At 46.7% G+C, this 20,940-nt stretch overlaps 1 protein-coding gene across 1 annotated transcript in view; it reads right to left on the bottom strand.

Annotated features, from left to right (window-relative positions):
* CA8 (carbonic anhydrase 8 (inactive)) overlaps nt 1–20,940 on the bottom strand; it is a 647,887-nt gene that overhangs the window by 309,039 nt on the left and 317,908 nt on the right. The window contains exon 4 of the mRNA XM_085605561.1: nt 5,726–5,821. Coding sequence (XP_085461687.1) covers nt 5,726–5,821 — 96 coding nt within the window. The remainder of the gene's footprint in view (nt 1–5,725; nt 5,822–20,940) is intronic.

Below are 20,940 nucleotides of genomic sequence, written 5' to 3'. Positions count from 1 at the left end.
AGAGGATGGGGAGTGACCAGAAAATGTACGATGACCCCAGCTTAACTTATTAAAGTGGTCAATAGGGTCCTCCTTCAGCAGAGCATGGAGCGGGACTGGCCAGACCATTAGCCATGGCCCTGGCACAACTACTTAATTGACGCCCAAAGGGATCTTCTTGATAAAACACACTAGCTACAATAAATGCAGAAAGAATGCACCAAGGCTGGCTCACGGGTAGAGGAAATGAGACCATAGTAAGTCTGCATTAGAAAACGGTGAAGTATACCTGTGGTATACAGGACAAAATGCAAACTACTATGTGAAACGTATAAAGCATGTTGCAACACAAGGCTAGTGCATGTGTAAAACCATTCCAAAAACTACCTTCAAACTGTCAATGTCAATTCTTTCAATTCATCCGACCGCCAAAGTGAGGAGAGTAACACACAGAAACAGGTGCTTGGGACTGCAGGACCTAAAGCTCAAGAACACTCGCCATTCAGATTGGATTACTATTCTCTAAAAAATGCAAAAACACCTGCTCAGATTACCAGACAACTACATGACTGACAAGCATGATGCTATACATAACAAATATTAATATCATGCGGGACGTTCCTTTTGAGTTTGATGGACTCAAGTGGTGACTGTCTGTTAGCCAATATTCCCTTCAGAGCTCTCTGCCACTAATGTCATCAAACATACACCTGAATCCTGGTATTTAATCCAGTAACTAATCTAAGCCATTTCTCTCATCCAGAGCATATACCAACTCAACTATAGCTACTTCCTTGATTTTCAACTGCATGTCTTGTGCTGGGAAGTGACCAAAAGTTGCATACTGGTGCAATATAAAAAATAAAATAATTCTTAAAAATAATCAGCAAACAAACAAGAAAGAGCTATGTAATGTCTAATGTGGGACTCTGACGATTATGATGGAATATGTAAATGAGCTAAAGTACATCAACACAACGACTATTTGTGCTGGAAGTGGTGTTCTACGGGTAAAAGGGTATTGTTGGAATCCATGACGTTGTAATATCTAGTATTAACTCATATGCTAGCACTACGTCCCCTTAAGGCTGGATATAGAAATTGTGATAAATGTGCTTGTTTTTCCCTCCAAGGAATGCTCGTGACATGCTTTGTATTTCAACCCTTTCTCCCCCCCTCTGACCTCCCTTAAGAGCCGCAAGTATTTTAACAATAAACCATCCATTTGTAACTGCTTAATTCAGAGGTGGTGTTTAGGAGGGAACACAGAGACCATTAAAGAACCTTATCACTGATGGATTAAACCCTCTGGAGGCTCCTACGCAGTCAGAATTTCGTGGACCCCCTCGCAAATTATCTCCTAACACGTTTTTAATTTTGGAGATTGCCATCACTACTGTACATTACACGCACATAGTTTGCACCAGATTTTTTTACAAACTGACAGCTGCCTAAAGATGAATTTTTCAGAGACGAACTGTTATGTGAGTCTCTGGTTTATGTACTTCAAGTTGTTAATTGGTACATTACACTAATACAGTATTTTCTCTATAGTTTCTTTAATGGAAAGTTTTCATTTCTTTGAGCTGATTTGTTTTTTTCTATCTTATGTAAACAATTTAAGAGAGCTTGATTGTCATTTTCTTTCAAGATCAAATCAATATTATTTTCATCCATTGTCGTGGGGCCCCTAAAAGGAGCAGGGCCCAAAGGCCGATTCCTACTTTGCCTATTTGGTAATCAGGAACTCAACTATATATCATTATTCTCTTAAACACAAAGGCAAAAGCACATTTTAATATAAATGGGCAATAGCAGTTTCAAAATAAGAATTTATCTTGGGTTTTAAGGACACTATATAACATTCAGCTACAGGCCTCAACTTCAGCACGTGACAGGAAATTTCACACATGAGGTGAATGCTTTTTGCAGCATTCTTGTCAGTCCTTGTGTCTGACCCTTCAGCCATACACTCTTAATTGTCTTCTGAGTGAAACTCTGGGGGTATCAAGGTCAACCTCTGAAAGGAGAGTGGCCCACTGACGGCACAGTGCGAGTAATAAGTTTCCTTAACTCATCAGAGGCTGGAATGGCTAGAATAAACTAAGTAGTTAACTAGTGTACTTATGTTGAAAAGATTAAATGACATGGGCCGAATTCCCCATTCAGAGAATGAGCTAGTTTGGAGCAGGTAATGGATCAGAAAGTACAGATTCACTGCACTACCAGGACAATAAACATGTCTGCCATCAACGGCAGACTCTCTGAGGCAGACCAGTTAGTACCACAGGAAGGCGTGTACTGCTCGACGGGGGTTACTGAGTACAGACTGTCCTGATATTCTCATACCTTTCAAGCTAAATTAGACCATACTCTGAAGGATGTCCAGAAGTATGCTCAGTGTAGACCTGTTCACAAAGGCAAACTTACACTTTTGTGTAAGCTTACAACTTTTTGGTATTCACAAAGGAATTGACGTGTAGTATCTTTAGGAGTGCGGAGTTTCCACACATAAAAAGATAGGACTGTATCTTTTTATTTGCAGATACTCCTCACTTGTAAATATACTACCCATAAATCCCTTTGTAAATAGCAAACAATCGTAAACGTACACAAAAGTGTAAGTTTACCTTTGTGAATCAGGTACCCTGAAGCTTTAGGTAAATACTTACAAGTGGGTTTAGTTTCAATATATTTATCACTTGAAGGGTTCATTTGGAAAAAATATATTGGTATGGGCCCAGCAGTGTATTCACTTGACTCAGTTTGCAGTATTATGCTCTGCACACACCCCCGTGCAGTCACATTTAAAGCACAAGGCCAGCATGGAGTATAGTCATTTTCTCAGTTTAGGCACTACAGATGTAGATTAAGGGGTGACAAATTTGGTTTCATATGCTTTATTAGAGCAGTATCACAACAAAACAACATCTTACAATGCAAAGATTTTATTTGCAAGATGATTCAAGACACTGGTGTGATTCTCCCACAAACAAAATCACCAATATCGGTAAATGCCACAGTTTTTTGGCTTTAAAAGTAAGTGGCACTTGAGAAATTAGGAGAGGAACCTTTATTACTACACTTGATTTCCACATGCTTGACATGTAGGTGGGTCTATTGCACAGGAGACAAACAGGGCAATATGATGGCAATGTAAAAACCACTTTGAGACTATATTGACTTCACATGGTCACACATCGGTCTGTTCCTGTGGGTTGGTCAAAGCCCACCCACAAACGTGAGGTACTGTTCTTTTAGGTAGGTGTATGTGAACACTGGGCGGTGAAAGTTTTGCTGTATCACATTCATTCTGGAGCTTTTAGTTGCAAAAATTTGAGGGAATTCTGTTTTAATACCGTTGTTGACTTGTGCAGAGCATTCTGGGAACGAAAATTGGTAGCATCCGCGAAAGCCACACCACCAAGGAGACCTCCTGATTTCTAGCATTCAGAAATGACTGGAATTTGTAGGTTTACACAAGTGCCAGATAAACCCAGGCTCAAATACGTCAGCGAGCTTTACCACCAAAATCAACCTAACTACATGCATCTTTCTGGCATAATATTATTCCCTTCTGATTGTATGTGAGCACAAAATACATGGTTTGCAAAAACTTCCTCAGAATCAGCTAGCATTATGTTTAATGCAGAATTGTTGGTGATGCAAATGCCCCCCCAAATTCCAATTCTTGTGCACATTTCCAAAATATAGAGCTACCCTTCTCCCCCCAATTTCTAATGATAAGATTTTCTGCTATCAAGTAATGCATGTTTGATAAATGCTAGAAAAAAATCCTATAAACAATGGCTCTATTGCTGATGAACTACAAACACTGCACATGTCTGCTAAAGTTGTATATTATTTTTGAGGACCTACCGTCTTTGCAAAACGTTACAGTTGAAAACATTGAGACCCATTGCTCTTTTTCTCCACTTTTCTGCGCTACAGCAAACAGCAAGGCACTGTTTGGATTTTTAGGATCTTAATTCCAAGCCCCTTGTTTCACATTTGCTCTGTCGGAGCGTCACAAATGACGCTCCGGAGGCACAGTGTGCAGACCCATATCTACGAGGCCATGAAAAGCCACTTTGCATGGCTTCTCAAGGACTCATAGATATGGAGTAAGGTAAAGCAGCACAAGCCGCTGCCTTGCCTTATTCTGTGTAAAAGAGGCATTCCATAGGTGTTGCAGTGGATTTCCCCCACAACACCCACGGACTTTGACGCTGCCCCAGATTTATGATATCTTGTAAACCTGGGGCAGACTAAAACCTTGAGCCTCCCTAAAGCAGGCTGAACGAGGAGAAATGTTTACATTTCCCCTAGTTTTTCCTTCCTTCCACATGTGCTGCATTCTGCAGCACACATAGAACGAGGAAAATGCCTCCAGTGACTGTTTTTGTGCAGGAAGGTACCCCATCCTGCACAAAAACAATCAAGCCAACAGCAAGAGGTGCCTGCGTTACCGCACGGCTGCAAACTGTACGTAGAAGTTTGGGTTTGTGTATGCTTCAGAAAGGAGCTAAACACTATTTGAATGTTTTCTTAGACATATGAAAATATGCAAATAGAGTGGGGCTCATTGCTGGGACGTAAACATGCAGCTTCTTCATTTCACAAAGCATCTCTTGCACACAGAAGCACTAACAAATGAGGGGACTCTTTGAAATTGAATCAATTTGTGGGAATAGGAAGAGGATGTACTAGGAACAACCTAGTCGCTTCTCTTCAAATTCTACCTTCTTGTTCAATTCTCCTATTGTGGTGTGGTAGATGGGTTAGGTAGAATGGAGGGGTGAGGTGGGCTGCTATGTCCTATCTCGTTCTCACATTCTCTTCTCCCTTCAAAATAAAAAAAGTGGATGTAGCTGATGGACATGGCTAGGGAGGAGCTGCAGAAAGTATAGCTGCCCTTAGCCCTTTTAAATAATCCTGACCACCAGTTAAAATTTTGGATGGACTTGGGAGGGGCTAGGAAATTCCTTGCAGGCCTATGCAATATGTATGTGACATAACTAACGAGGTCACATACATTCTAATGAGGCATCCCAAAAGTGAACACTGGGTCACCTCATTCAGGAGTTTAAGGATGCCCAAGAGTTAAAAGGGAGCAGCAAACACCATCCCACCACCACAACATTGAAAAGCAGGCTGTGTCCAGGTGCTCCAAAGAAATGCTGGTCCTTTGGACACCCTTTCATTGTGTATATATATATCATACCTCTAGCAGAAAGGTTAATCTAGCAGGTGGCCATATTGTCTGTGCCCCTCGAGATTCTCCCTAGATCACTCCTTTCGCCCTCTATTCCCAAATTTGAGACTCTTAAGTATTTAATTAGATTAGGTGATGCTCTATTCTCAGAAATCAAAATTGGAAAGCAGGAGAGTTCAGCTACGTACTTTAATAACCGAGTTCCTTTTTATGTGTTCTGTAATTAATTTACTACCATACTTTTGTATCTGTCTAGACTTCCCAAAAAATGTATGAAGATTCAAATTTTAGCCAAAAAATGTAAGTATTTACTTTCAGAAAAAGGCACTAAAAGGTCGAACGACTTATTTTGGTTATCTCTGTATTGCTGATGTTTCAGTACAAAAATATATATTCTTTTAGTTTTGCTTTATCGAATGATGCACAAAAAATTTAAAATTGCTAACGAGGAAATCCAGAAGACAATGAATTGAATGAAAACCGCATACAACAATAGCAAGGGATAATATAATGGAAAAAGAGAATATTCACCTGGACAAATAACGAAATGATGGCTACTCCATATGATTTCCCCAGTGCCTCATCAATATTGCTGTAAAGCGTAGAATTCCAATGTATGAGGTGGAGCTGGAAGAACAAAAGAAACAAACAAACTCTCACAATTATATAGGCTAATTGTGGAAATAAAAACACAACATTTTGATACAATTATGAACCAACTGTATCAGATTTTAACAGTATTTTGCGTGCTCTGATGAGAAAACACAGAAATGTCTAGAAAACCTTCACAAGGATCAAGAGAGGTGTAGCAAATTAAAAAGACAAAGCACAAAAAGATATCCATCATAATTCCTTCAGTGTAGTAGATAGATCCTCGGGTAGATTGGAGTCCCAGGGATCGGAATTGCTTCTCAGTTGTCACAAAATTATTGTCTTCCTCTGGTTATATCAGGTTTTAGCACTTTTCAGATCTTTACTGACCCAAATGATTAACACCTATCACCATTTTCATAGGGTTCATGAAATAAATTCATAGCCTCAGTCCACTACCTTTGGACAGATGGCGCTTAATTTTACAAGCATTGGCAAAGTTAGTAGGCCTGGGATTGATATGTCAATGCATGCAGCATACACACATTACAGCCAGGCAAACAAAGACAGGTGGGTTGGGTTGAAGGCTCCCTTGCCTTTGATGTGTTTCTGTTTTTGTTTCTCTTTCAAATGAAGGGCGAAGGGAAGGGAGCCTTTATTATAGTACTTGTATAGTTTCTATGACATAGAAAGACACGAAGAAGTATAATTAAGGCTCCCTTGCCACATGACCTTCTATTGACATACAAAAAGAAGATGGTAATAAACGCAAGAGAACCTTCAGTACAGCTTGTCTTTTATATAATGCAAAACAAGACAAAATATCCAGCTTTGGCATCATTTAAGAGAAGCTGCTTATGGGGCAATGAAAGTAGGTAGCGGGCAGGGGAACACGGACCACACAGGGGAACGAAAGAGAAGCTGGTGGGACATGTGAGAAGGTGGTAAAGCTGAGTAATAAGGAGAATATAAGAGAAGGTAGAAAGGAGATTTAAGAGTGAGTCAGGCAGGAGAAATCAGGAGGGCCCAAAAGAAGGATGAATGGGTGTGTGGGAGATACTAAACTGTGGTGGGCAAGGAAGGAACACAAAGGGAACGAGGGAGTGGTGGGAGGCAACAGAGAGGAGAAACAGAGCGAGACACATGGGGGGAAGCTGACTAGACAGAAAGGGCTACAGTAGTAAACTAATGCCTCAAGCCACACATCGAGAGCACTTGTTGGAAGGGTACACCCAAACATCCAATAAAGTTAGTTGTAAAGTAATACTCCACTGAGCTGAACCAAGATGCGATTAACACAGTTCCAAAATATGTCAAAAAGAGGCTGATTGAAGATAGTGGATGAAAGGAGCAGAGCAAAAGCTCACTCTATGTAACCTGGAAGCAACAGCTGTGCTGCCAAAACCCAGATTTAAAAATCTGAAATGTTCCCCAACACTCTAGAGTTGTTCCCTGTGTGCAGGATTAGAATAAATATCCATCAAAGAACATTGAAAGGTTCTGCTTTGAAAGTAAATTCCTTTACTGCACACTCCATCCTCTGCTTCGTAAAAGCAAGCTGACCCATGGTGAATAGCGTAATATGGTTAGAGCTGCAATGTTGAACAAGATCTCTGATTGGTCTTCAGGAGTAAGCACGCCAGATGCTACATGGATTCAACTATACAGAATCCTGCTGTAGATCACATAAGCCTATGGGATCCTGAAAACGTTCCTATTCAAAATCATACTTTGTATATCAATTAAAAATGCCATTAACATCTCTGTAATCAATCAATCAGTTAATTTGTAAAGCACACTACATACCCGCAAGGGTTTCAAGGCGCTGAAGGAAGGGGAGGAGGGGGTGCTGTTGCTACTGGTCGAACAGCCAGGTCTTGAGTTGACTTCTGAAGGTTAGAAGGTCTTCGGTTTGTCGTAGGATGAGGGGGAGGGTGTTCCAGGTCTTGGCGGCGCGGTAGGAGAAGGATTTGCCCCCGGCTGTGGTCTTTCGGATGCGTGGGACGGTAGCCAGGGAGAGGTCTGTCGAGCGGAGTTTCCTGTTGGGTACGTTGAAGGAGACATCACCCTCAAGGGTTTGCTCCTTTTCTCCTCAGTGCTTCTTAAAATACCCATCCCTCATCTCTTTTCTCTTCTTTATGGCGATCTATATATTTCTTCTGTTTGTTTTTTGAGTGTCCGAAAGTTTAATTGTAAGTTTCTTTCCATTTCTATTTACAGTACTCTGTTAACCTCTAATGTAGCTACATTATAGAAATCATATAAACTAAATGTATAGATAGCCACAAATTTTCCATACAGGTACTGAAATGTTTCTCAGCAAGTACAGAGAGAAAATGTCACTATCCCTCTGGGGATCCATCCCAGAATATAGTTCAGGAAGCCCACATGTATATAATATTTTCATATACGGTATCAATTTTTTAAGAATGTACACATTTTAATAACTCCAGTGTCTTTTCCACCGCTCTCTTCAGTAATCCATTCAGAATTCCTTTTTAAGCTCAACAACCTCCTCTTATAAGGAGAGCTCTGTTTCGCTATGCCTCTTTTTTAAATGTGTCTGTTCAAATTATTGTCACTCTTCTTTAACATCGTTTCATTTCCAACACAAACGGTGCAGTGAAGGTGTATGGTGACATAAGTGAAAAAAAAGTGCACTGGTGAGAAAAGTGTTTTCTTAGCTACCTACTGACCTAAATCAATAACACATAGAACAAGTGGTTCTGTTCGGTAGTACAATTGCTTTGATCCATGTACTCAATACAAAGACAAAGGTATATTTCAATTAGTTGTCGACAAACGAAAAATTATTTTTGAAGGAAGGAATAAAATCTTATACTGGGAACACACCTAAGAGAACAAAAGATTTTTTTGCCAAAAATAACGTTTTTTATTCTTTTGTTATTTACAATGGATTTGAATATGGCTGTTGTTAGACCTGGCACCTTGGCGTGAGTCTCCCTTCCTCTTTTTGTCGCTGTGCCTCATGTGTTTTTATGATGTTGGCCGCTCAGCGCGCTGTGCCACTGCCAACCAGTGTCGCGGTGCAAGTGCTCCCTATGTAAATTGTATATGTTGGTTGGATTCCATGATTGGATTGTTTGATTTACTGTCAGGCCCCAGTAAAGTGCGCCAGGAGCGCCAGGGCATGTAAATGCAAACACCGCTGGTGGGCTTGCAGCACGGGTTGTGCCACCCACAGAAGCGGCCGGTAAAATACGTCTAAGGTCTGCCATCGCAGAACCTGCGTGCAGTCTGGTACTGACATGCTGACTGGCAGGTGCCCACACTTGCCGGTCCCTGAAACCTTCCCTTAGCTACATATTAGTCACCCCTCTGGTAGGCCCACGGGCAGGGTGCGTTGTAAGCCTAAGGTAGGACAAGCCTAGATGCGTGGCCTGTCCTGGTAGTGAATGGCCGCCATTTTGTTGTTCACTGCTGTAAGGCTACCCTGTTCTCATAGGCCAGTATGGGCGGCTTGGATTGTTACACCCTATGATCCTAACCGACCCAGGGAACATGGTAGAAGATCGAGTTTAGTATGCCTGAACTCGGAATAATAAGGTACATCTTTTCGTAAGGTTTATTTTAATATTCCGGGTTTGCAAATGCCGCTTTTAGAAAGCTGGCCTTTGCTTGCCTAAACGTTTCAGCCCGCCTCTGCGTGATGTGTATCTGATGTCTGGCTGGTGTGAGTGACAGGGCTGGGGGAACCCAGATGGGCAGGGCTAGGTAGCCTGGTGGTGAATAGGACGATCGACAGGTAGATGGGTGGGAGGAGTGCTCCTAGGCTCTGAATAGGACAGTGCTCTGCCACCTCAATGCCGGCTCCACCCCCTGTGGAGCGTCTGAGGACTCTGCCCTGCACTCTGAAAGAAGAAGCCTGCATCGCGTAAACAAAGTGCTCAGAAACCGGACTGAACTAGGCAAGGGCCCCCCTGGCCTGGGAGAACAAAAGATTTGCTGTATAAATGTAGGAGCCCTGCTCCTAAGAAACTAGATCCGCTTTTGACCAAGAAGAATCTCTGCCTGAGGAGGAGGCACCGGGAAAGCTGTAGGAGGAAGACTGTCCCTATCCTGGGGGATTGGCCTGCAGTGGTGACCTTGCTGCCAAAGGAGAGAAGAGAAACTGTTGCTGAAGACTTTTACTTTACTTTTACTTTCAAGACTTGTGCTTTTCCAAAACGATCTCCAAGGGCTTGGAACTGAGCTTGCCCCCTGAACTGAGCCCCAGGACCATTGGCCTCTACCTGATCTTCACTCGCCTGCCGCTGGACTGTGGTGTCCCTTCCCTCGCCGGAGCTGTGACCCTCGTGCCCCAGTCCCTCCCTGAGCCGTGACCAGGACTGCTTAGCCGCCCCCGCCTTGGGAAGAGCCTCGCTCGATCGGAACCGCTCCCCCTACGCTGTGCTGGGCTGCCCCTGTCACCTCGCTCGTTGGAGGCTCGCTGTGCACCTTCACCCTCCCGCCGGAATCGGCGTTTGTGAGCATCTCCAAGCCTCGGACGGCCCGGACGTATCTGCGTGCCCGGCTGCCCCGCTTTGTTCACCCGCCACCTGCAACACCCCGCTCTTGTCGTGAGCCTGAAGATCAGACACCCATCGTGAAGTGTGGGAGCCTCGGATGCCGCCTCGCCCTTCTGTCGAAGAGCCGCTGAAATCCCGCACCCGCCTTTGCGTCAAGAAACAAGGTACTGTACTTACGAACTCGACCGCGAGCTCGCATCGGATCCAGGGTCCGCAACGTTCTGATTTCCCTGTCATCTGCTGTGTGCTTCCCGGACGCTGCTTCAGCACGGAGTGCGCTGAGGCCCACAGTTACCTTGTGCCCGCCTAAAGAACTTTCCGTAAACAAAGAGAACTTTACCGTATTTCCAAGAATTGTGGCCCCATCAGTTCAACGTTACTGGGCCTTGTATTTGAATCTGCTGAACCTACATAAAAGCTTATTTTTATATACTTCCTGATTGGTGTCCGTTTGTGGTGCATGCAAGGGGTTTACTGTATGTGTAATTGCATTTGCTTAACCGTGTACGCCTGAGACTTAGCCTAGACTGCTCGCGCCACGCACCTAGAGGGTGAGCAGGGGTTATTCTGGGGAGTCATCCTTCGCCCTGACAAGAAGTAAAGGGTCCCTGCTTGTTGTGGGTTCACACCTGCGTCAACCAGAGCCCCCTCATTTCTAACATTGGTGGCAGCGGTGGGATTTACGGATTTGCATTTGTGGTTTGCGTATAGTGAATCACTGATCACCACGTAGTGAGAGCAGACCAGTAACACAGCCACAAGACTAGCAATTGTTTTTGTTTTGCCAAGAATCTCCGTTGTTAGAACCATGCCTGGTTCACTTCCCGCCGGAAGGGCAGCTTCTATAATCTCTGGATTTGAGGACGTAGATTCGGAAGAAAGCGCACTTCAGAATTATACCAATGAAGAGTTGAGAGGTTTTTGCTCCAAGTTCAGAATTGCCCAAACTGGATTGAAAAACAAGACCCAACTCGTGAAGGCGCTGAGGGCCTGGTATGAGTCAAAGGCACCAGAGAATCAGGTGGAAATGGTTCCACCAGAAAGTGTCCATGAGTTTGGCAGAGGCCTGTCGCCAGAAGAGTTGGCAGACAGGGCAGCAACCCGGGCACACGAGGTGGAGATGGCAAAACTGCATGGGCAGATGGATATGGAAAAACAAAGATTAGCCATGGAAGAAAAGAAACTACAATTAGAGCATGACATGAAGCTGAGGGAGCTGGAGCTGAAAGCAAAAAGTTTGGAGCTTAATCCCTCTGGTGGCAGCACACCGCCAGTACCGGCGGAACCAAGAGTTTATATTCCCAAGGATGTAGTGAAGGAGTTCTTCAAGAATGACGACATCGGGCAGTGGTTCAGAGCCTACGAGGTAGCCATGTCTTCCCACCGGGTCCCTGAGAAAGATTGGGCAGCGGGGTTGTGGGGACGGTTCCTGAGTGAAGGGCGGGACACACTGTTAGATTTACCTGCTGATGTTCATAATTCTTATGCCCATATGAAGGAAGCATTGATGGCTAGGTATGGGTTGACCCCTGAGTTATATAGACAGAGGTTTAGGGGTTGCACTAAGATTCCCAATAGTACGTATGTGGAGTATGTGACTTTCTTTTGCAGAGCGCTGGATGGTTGGGTAAAGGGTAGTAAGGTAAATGATTATCAAGGGCTTCTTGATTTAATGGCATGGGAGCACTTGTCCAGTAATTGTTTTCCTGAGCTACGCCAGCACCTGATCGATAGTAGGCTGACTAACCCGAGGAAGCTTGCTGAGGAGGCGGACCGCTGGGTCAGTACCAGGGTCCACAAGGGTACCGTGGGAGATTCCGCCAAAGGTGGGCAGGGTCCCCAGCAGAAGAGTGGGGGGGACAGGGGTAAACAGAAGCAGTTCCAAAAAGGGCCCCAAAATAGTCCCCAAGGGAACCAAGGGAAGGGTTCTCAGCCTCCCCCACCCCAGAAACCGACCGGGGCCCCGACAGGTCCTCCTGTTCAGAAGGGGCCCGTCAGATGTTACAGGTGTAACAATTTGGGGCATTTTGCCTCTGATGTAAAGTGTCCATTGTTTGGTAAACCAGCACCCACTGATGCTCCACCCCGGCAGGTGACTAGTGTAGCCTTGGGGGAGGAGAGGGATGTCCAAGGTGGGTGGGGTCCCGCAGAGATGTCCCTGGTCTCGCTAGGAGACCGTGAAGTGGTCCCTCCAACCCAGCTGCCTGAGAACACTAAGAAGTACAGGCAGTGGGTGACCATAAATGGCCATAGAGTGGAAGCTCTTAGAGATACAGGAGCCAGTGTGACAGCTGTCAGGTGTCACCTGGTGTCTCAAGAGCAGGTGGTCCCCAATGCATTCTACCCCGTTGTTGCCGCTGACAACACAGAGAGACACTGCAAGGTGGCTCAGATTCCCTTTGAGTGGGGGGGGGGGGGTCTCTGGTACTCTTCAGGTAGCTGTGAGGCCCGCCATGCCTGTAGACTGTTTGTTAGGGAACGATTTGGAGAGCTCACCTTGGGCTAAGGTGGAGCGGAGTGCTCACCTGGAGATGTTGGGTATGCCAGATTGGGCGTGTGTCACCACACGGTCCATGGCAGCCAGTAGAGGGACTCAAGAGGTCCTGGAGCCTGAGAGGGAGGCCCAGGAACCGGCCTCAGAGAGAAGGAGCAAGGGGTGCGGGAAGCCGGCCCCTGAAGTTCCCACGGTCCAGGAGGAAGCAGACCTTGAGGGGTATGCCCTGGAGCCTACAGGGGAGCAGATAGCTGAACTGGGAGACCTGCCGGAGCTGACCCATTGGCAGCAGGAAGGGGGTCCCACCAGGGAGGACTTTTGCAAGGCACAGAAGGAGTGCCCTTCTCTCGTGGGTATGCGGCAGCAGGCTGCAGACCAGGCCGCAGGTGATCAGTCAGGATCACATTTCGTTTACTGGGAGAACGACCTCCTATATACAGAGCCTAAGGTTGCTGAGCCTGGGTCAGCCCATGCGCTGGTGGTACCCCAGGACTTCAGAGCCTTCCTACTTGGGCTGGCTCACGATGTGCCATTGGCAGGGCATTTGGGGCAGGACAAGACCTTTGAAAGGCTTGTCACCCACTTTTATTGGCCTCAAATGCGCAGGAGTTCAGATACTCACTGCAGGACATGCCAGACTTGCCAGGCAAGTGGAAAGAGTGGAAGGAAGCAGAAGGCTCCACTCCAGCCATTCCCTGTGGTCGGTACCCCATTCCAGCGAGTGGGGATTGACATTGTAGGGCCACTGGACCCCAGGACAGCGATGGGCAATAGGTTCATCCTGGTCCTGGTGGACCATGCCACCCGGTACCCGGAAGCCATTCCTCTGAGGACAGTGACGGCCCCCGTGGTGGGACGGGCACTGATGGGAATTTTCTCCCGAGTGGGATTCCCTCTAGAGGTGGTGTCTGACCGAGGTACCAATTTCATGTCCAAGTACATGAAATCTCTTTGGCAAGAGTGTGGTGTAACCTACAAGTTCACCACACCTTACCACCCCCAAGGAAACGGGTTGGTTGAGAGATTCAACCGAACCCTCAAAGGCATGATAATGGGCCTAGAAGGACCCATGAGGCGTAAGTGGGACGTCCTCTTACCATGCCTTCTCTTCGCTTACCGTGAGGTGCCACAGAAGTTTCTGGGGTTCAGTCCCTTTGAGCTTCTGTATGGTCACCCAGTCAGAGGACCTCTAAGTCTGGTCAAGGAAGGCTGGGAGCAATCTCCCAGGAAACCTCCCCAGAATGTATATAGTTACATGCTGGCCTTCAGGAATAAGACTAGGCGATTCAGGCAACTTGCTGAGGCAAATCTGGAAGCCACCCAGGAGGAGATGAAGCGGTGGTACGACCAGAATGCCACTCTGGTAGAGCTTCAGCCTGGACAGAAAGTATGGGTCTTGGCCCCCGTGGAGCCGTGTGCGCTCCAGGATAAGTGGACCGGTCCCTTTGAGGTGGTGGAGCACAAGAGTCCTGTTACCTACGTGGTGGACCTGAAGTCTCCTAGGAACCCCTTAAGGGTCCTACATGTCAACCGCCTCAAGCCCCACTTGGAGAGGTCCCAAGTGGGCATGCTCTTGGCAACAGATGCTGGAATGGAAGAGGAGACAGAACCTCTTCCTGACCTCCTGTCAGCCAAGGAGCAAGATGGGTCAGTGGATGGTGTCATCCTCTCTTCCACCCTGACCCCTGAGCAACGGAATGATTGTCGCCAGTTGCTGGGACAATTTTCTGACCTGTTTTCCCTGGTCCCTGGTGTCACTGTTTGGTGCGTCCATGATGTGGACACTGGGGATAGTCCACCTGTGCGGCACAAGGCCTACAGGGTGACTGACAGGGTGAGGACATGCATCAAGGAGGAGGTCTCCAAGATGTTTGCACTCGGGGTAATTGAGTCTTCTAGCAGTCCTTGGGCCAGCCCCGTGGTCTTGGTCCCAAAGGCTGCAGCGCCGGGAGCCACACCCGAACTCCGGTTCTGTGTGGACTACAGAGGACTCAATTCGGTCACTAGGACCGACGCACACCCCATCCCCAGAGCTGATGAGCTCATCGATCGGCTAGGGGCTGCCAACTACCTCAGCACGTTTGATTTAACGTCTGGGTATTGGCAGATCGCCTTGACCGACGGGGCCAAAGAGAGGTCAGCATTTTCCACCCCAGATGGGCACTACCAGTTCCGGGTTATGCCGTTTGGGATGAAGAATGCCCCTGCCACCTTCCAGAGATTAGTCAACCAGGTGTTGGCTGGGCTGGATTCGTTCAGTGCAGCCTACCTGGATGACATCGCAGTGTTCAGCTCCACTTGGGAGGAACACTTGCGTCACCTCTGGGAAGTGTTGATGGCGCTGCGCAAGGCAGGCCTCACGATCAAGGCGAGTAAGTGCCAGATCGGGCAGGGTTCCGTGGTGTACTTGGGACACCAAGTTGGGAGTGGCCAGGTGGCACCCCTTCAGCCCAAGATAGAAACCATCCTGAATTGGGAGGCGCCCAAAACCCAGACGGAGGTGAGAGCCTTCCTAGGTTTCACCGGGTACTACAGGAGGTTTGTCAAGGGGTATGGCAACATGGTTGCCCCCTTGACAGCGCTGACTTCGAAGAAGCAGCCCAGGAAAGTGATTTGGACTGACACCTGTCAGAAAGCTTTTGAGGCCTTGAAAACTGCTATGTGCACGGCACCCGTGCTCTTGGCTCCCAACTTCTCCAAACAGTTTATCGTTCAGACAGACGCTTCAGAGCATGGTGTGGGGGCTGTTCTTTCACAGATTAATGAGGAGGGCCTAGATCAACCCGTAGCCTTTCTTAGCAGGAGGTTACTTCCACGGGAACAGAGGTGGAGTGCTATTGAGCGTGAGGCATTTGCTGTGGTCTGGGCGCTGAAGAAGCTAAGACCCTACTTGTTTGGGACTCACTTCCGGGTTCAGACGGACCACAGGCCCCTCAGATGGTTGATGCATATGAGGGGTGAGAATCCAAAGCTGTTGAGGTGGTCCATTTCCCTACAGGGTATGGATTTCACGGTGGAACATCGCCCTAGTACAGATCACGCCAATGCTGACGGTCTGTCCAGATTTTTCCGCCTTAGTGATGAGGAACTCCCTGGGGTAGGGTAGTTCTCCCCACTTTTCAGCTGGAGGGGACACGTGTTAGACCTGGCACCTTGCCGTGAGTCTCCCTTCCTCTTTTTGTCGCTGTGCCTCATGTGTTTTTATGGTGTTGGCCGCTCAGCGCGCTGTGCCACTGCCAACCAGTGTCGCGGTGCAAGTGCTCCCTATATAAATTGTATATGTTGGTTGGATTCCATGATTGGATTGTTTGATTTACTGTCAGGGCCCAGTAAAGTGCGCCAGGAGCGCCAGGGCATGTAAATGCAAACACCGCTGGTGGGCTTGCAGGACGGGTTGTGCCACCCACAGAAGCGGCCGGTAAAATACGTCTAAGGTCTGCCATCGCAGAACCTGCGTGCAGTCTGGTACTGACATGCTGACTGGCAGGTGCCCACACTTGCCGGTCCCTGAAACCTTCCCTTAGCTACATATTAGTCACCCCTCTGGTAGGCCCACGGGCAGGGTGCGTTGTAAGCCTAAGGTAGGACAAGCCTAGATGCGTGGCCTGTCCTGGTAGTGAATGGCCGCCACTTTGTTGTTCACTGCTGTAAGGCTACCCTGTTCTCATAGGCCAGTATGGGCGGCTTGGATTGTTACACCCTATGATCCTAACCGACCCAGGGAACATGGTAGAAGATCGAGTTTAGTATGCCTGAACTCGGAATAATAAGGTACATCTTTTCGTAAGGTTTATTTTAATATTCCGGGTTTGCGAATGCCGCTTTTAGAAAGCTGGCCTTTGCTTGCCTAAACGTTTCAGCCCGCCTCTGCGTGATGTGTATCTGATGTCTGGCTGGTGTGAGTGACAGGGCTGGGGGAACCCAGATGGGCAGGGCTAGGTAGCCTGGTGGTGAATAGGACGATCGACAGGTAGATGGGTGGGAGGAGTGCTCCTAGGCTCTGAATAGGACAGTGCTCTGCCACCTCAATGCCGGCTCCGCCCCCTGTGGAGCGTCTGAGGACTCTGCCCTGCACTCTGAAAGAAGAAGCCTGCATCGCGTAAACAAAGTGCTCAGAAACCAAACTGAACTAGGCAAGGGCCCCCCTGGCCTGGGAGAACAAAAGATTTGCTGTATAAATGTAGGAGCCCTGCTCCTAAGAAACTAGATCCGCTTTTGACCAAGAAGAATCTCTGCCTGAGGAGGAGGCACCGGGAAAGCTGTAGGACGAAGACTGTCCCTATCCTGGGGGATTGGCCTGCAGTGGTGACCTTGCTGCCAAAGGAGAGAAGAGAAACTGTTGCTGAAGACTTTTACTTTACTTTTACTTTCAAGACTTGTGCTTTTCCAAAACGATCTCCAAGGGCTTGGAACTGAGCTTGCCCCCTGAACTGAGCCCCAGGACCATTGGGCTCTACCTGATCTTCACTCGCCTGCCGCTGGACTGTGGTGTCCCTTCCCTCGCCAGAGCTGTGACCCTCGTGCCCCAGTCCATCCCTGAGCCGTGACCAGGACTGCTTAGCCGCCCCCGCCTTGGGAAGAGCCTCGCTCGATCGGAGCTGCTCCCCCTACGCTGTGCTGGGCTGCCCCTGTCACCTCGCTCGTTGGAGGCTCGCTGTGCACCTTCACCCTCCCGCCGGAATCGGCGTTTGTGAGCATCTCCAAGCCTCGGACGGCCCGGACGTATCTGCGTGCCCGGCTGCCCCGCTTTGTTCACCCGCCACCTGCAACACCCCGCTCTTGTCGTGAGCCTGAAGATCAGACACCCATCGTGAAGTGTGGGAGCCTCGGACGCCGCCTCGCCCTTCTGTTGAAGAGCCGCTGAAATCCCGCACCCGCCTTTGCGTCAAGAAACAAGGTACTGTACTTACGAACTCGACCGCGAGCTCGCATCGGATCCAGGGTCCGCAACGTTCTGATTTCCCTGTCATCTGCTGTGTGCTTCCCGGACGCCGCCTCAGCACTGAGTGCGCTGAGGCCCACAGTTACCTTGTGCCCGCCTAAAGCACTTTCCGTAAACAAAGAGAACTTTACCGTATTTCCAAGAATTGTGGCCCCATCAGTTCAACGTTACTGGGCCTTGTATTTGAATCTGCTGAACCTACATAAAAGCTTATTTTTATATACTTCCTGATTGGTGTCCGTTTGTGGTGCATGCAAGGGGTTTACTGTATGTGTAATTGCATTTGCTTAACCGTGTACGCCTGAGACTTAGCCTAGACTGCTCGCGCCACGCACCTAGAGGGTGATCAGGGGTTATTCTGGGGAGTCATCCTTCGCCCTGACAAGAAGTAAAGGGTCCCTGCTTGTTGTGGGTTCACACCTGCGTCAACCAGAGCCCCCTCATTTCTAACAGCTGTCATACAAACCATTGAAATAAGGCAGTACAATAGTGACTCTAGTGAAGAATAAGTGACATGTGGTGACATGTGAGGTCAATGGTGCATTAAATACATAACATCGATAAAAGCCCTACAAATAGACTGCACTCAGTTAAAAAAAATAAAGTATCTTTATCTAAATCAAACAAGTCCAAAACAATAGAAATCCAACATATACAACTCAAAAAATGACTTTCAAAAGGTTTCAAGCAATTCTGTCCATATAACTCTATAGATGTAGTGATTTTGCACAAAGTACCTCAGATACGTCAACATCCACAAGGCACAACAGCTGCAGAGGAGGGAAGCATTGGAAAACACAGCAATGTGTCAGTTCCTGAGTCCTTGGGGAGGCGATGTGTCCGCTCTGCTGCACGCAGGAGAAGTGTTGCATTGAATCCAGACTGTGGGGGGAAGCGATACGTTGAAATCCGAAACAGTTATGGTCTTTGGGTTATGCGTCAGGAAACTTGTTGCACAGGTGCAATGCATGCACTGGAGGTCGATGCAGCAGCAGTAAACAAGCACAGCGTTAATTTCTTCAGTCGTGGTCTCACGATGCGTCGATCTTGTCAGTCACACAGCAGGGCCTGCGTCGGAGTCAGTACGATGGTTTTGGACTTCGAAGACACGGTGCGCTGAACTTGGGCTGTGGCGATTTCTTCCGGCGTGGGCAGGAACTGCATCAATTTCTTCTGCCGCATTCTGTGCGTGGAAACTTCTTCAGCGTGTCAGAAAAACAGGCGCTGGAAGGGCGATGCATTGATTTTGATGGTTTCAAGCAGATCTTTGCAGCAGGAACAACAACATCCAAGGGCCCAGAACTAGAATTGCACACCTTGACAGGTCAGAACTCCCAGTAGTGGAGTTCAGGAATGCTGTAGGTGAAGTCTTTGCTTGCTCTGCAACTTTTTAACAGAAGGCAAGCACATACAGGTCCTTGGCAAAACTTCACAAACAGGTACAAAGCAAAGTCCAGTCTTTTTCCTCTCCAAAGCAGAAGCAGCAACTGCAGGTCAACCAAGCAAAGCAACACACAGCAAAGGCGCAGTACTCCTCATCACAGCTCTTCATCTCTTCTCCTTGACAGAGGTTCCTCTTGATCCAGAAGTGCTCTTAAAGTCTGGGGTTTTAGGTCCACTACTTATACTACTTTTGGCCTTTGAAGTCGGCATTCTTCATACAATTTATTTGTGGTGCACAAGAGCTTGTACTGCCTGGTCTTGGTTCCAGGCACACTCCAGTGGGTTGGAGACAGCATTGTGAGAGGCCAGGTACAGCCCTATTCAGTTGCAGCTCCTCCCACCACTCTAGCTCAGGAAAGCCTGTCAGCCTGGAGATGGGCCAACATGCGATGCATAGAACACTTCAACTCCCTTTGTGTGACTGCCTAGAGTGAGTGCACAACCAGACCCCTGTCAGACTAAACAGACAGATTCCACAGACAGGCAGAGGCACAACATGGTTAAACAGAAAATGGCCCCTATCTAAAAATGGAATTTTCAAACACACAATTTAAAATCCACCTTCACTGAAATATGTGTTTTTAAATTCTGAGCTCAGAGAGCCCAAACTCCAAATCTCTAGCTGTTCCCAATATAAAGCTATGCTTGTAAAATGTTACAAGGCAGCTCCAATGATAGCCTATAGGAGAGCCAGTCCTTGCAATAGTGAAAGACAAAATTGGCAGTATTTAACTATCAGGACATGTAAAACACACCAGTACATACCCTGACTTTCACATACACTGCACCTGCCCATGGGGGTACCTTGGGCCTATTTTAGGGGTGCCTTACATGTAATAAAAGGTAAGGTTAACCACTCGCAGTGGGTGCACTTGCCAGGTGGACATGGCAGTTTACAACTGCACTCACAGACACTGCAATAGCTGGCCTGAGACAAGTTAACAGGGCAACTCATATGGGTGGCACAACCAGTTCTGCAGGCCCACTAGTAGCATTTGATTTACAGCCCCTGAGCACACACAGTGCACTCTTCTATGGACTTACCAGTAAATCAAATATGCCAATCATGGAGAACCAATCAGAATTACAATTTACACAGGGAACACTTGCACTATAGCACTGATCAGCAGTTGTAAAGGACCCAGAGTACATAAACCAACAAAAACGAAGTCCAACACAACATCAAAAATACAGGAGGTAGAGTAAAGACAGCGGAAACCACACGAAGAATGCCAGGTCTAACAGTACATAAATTATAATCAACTGAAATTGTTTTATAAAAAATAACATTCAATTAAAAAACATTCAATTTAATTCAGCTACTTACCATATTACCCTGAAAACTCAACCACCCACAACTAAAATATAAATTAAATAATTCAGTATTAAACTATTCAACAATTAAAAAAGTATTAATAATTTCTAATTCTTTAGAAATTAGGAAAATTTGCATCTTATTCACCTACAAACCCAATATCCTGCTACGAAGTATAACTTAAGTACATAGATAATAAACTATTTGCATAGTAAGCGAAAAATTATATAACTAATTAGGAATTGAAAACTAATTACCAATACATTTTAATTGTTATAACCTAATTAACTTCCCACCCTATAGGCCTACAATCCCAACAACTCTCTTCTAAAATATAATTTACTTTAACTAATAATAAAATTCAATTAAGAAATAGAATTTGAATTTTAAATGTAAAATATATTATAACACTAAAAGATTTGCATAATTAAT

The sequence above is a fragment of the Triturus cristatus genome, chromosome 5_1, assembly GCF_964204655.1.
Source record: "Triturus cristatus chromosome 5_1, aTriCri1.1, whole genome shotgun sequence".
NCBI classification, from domain to species: Eukaryota; Metazoa; Chordata; class Amphibia; order Caudata; family Salamandridae; genus Triturus; species Triturus cristatus.
Note: the sequence above shows the minus strand (reverse complement) of the source record. Positions and strands in the feature narration are given on the sequence as shown.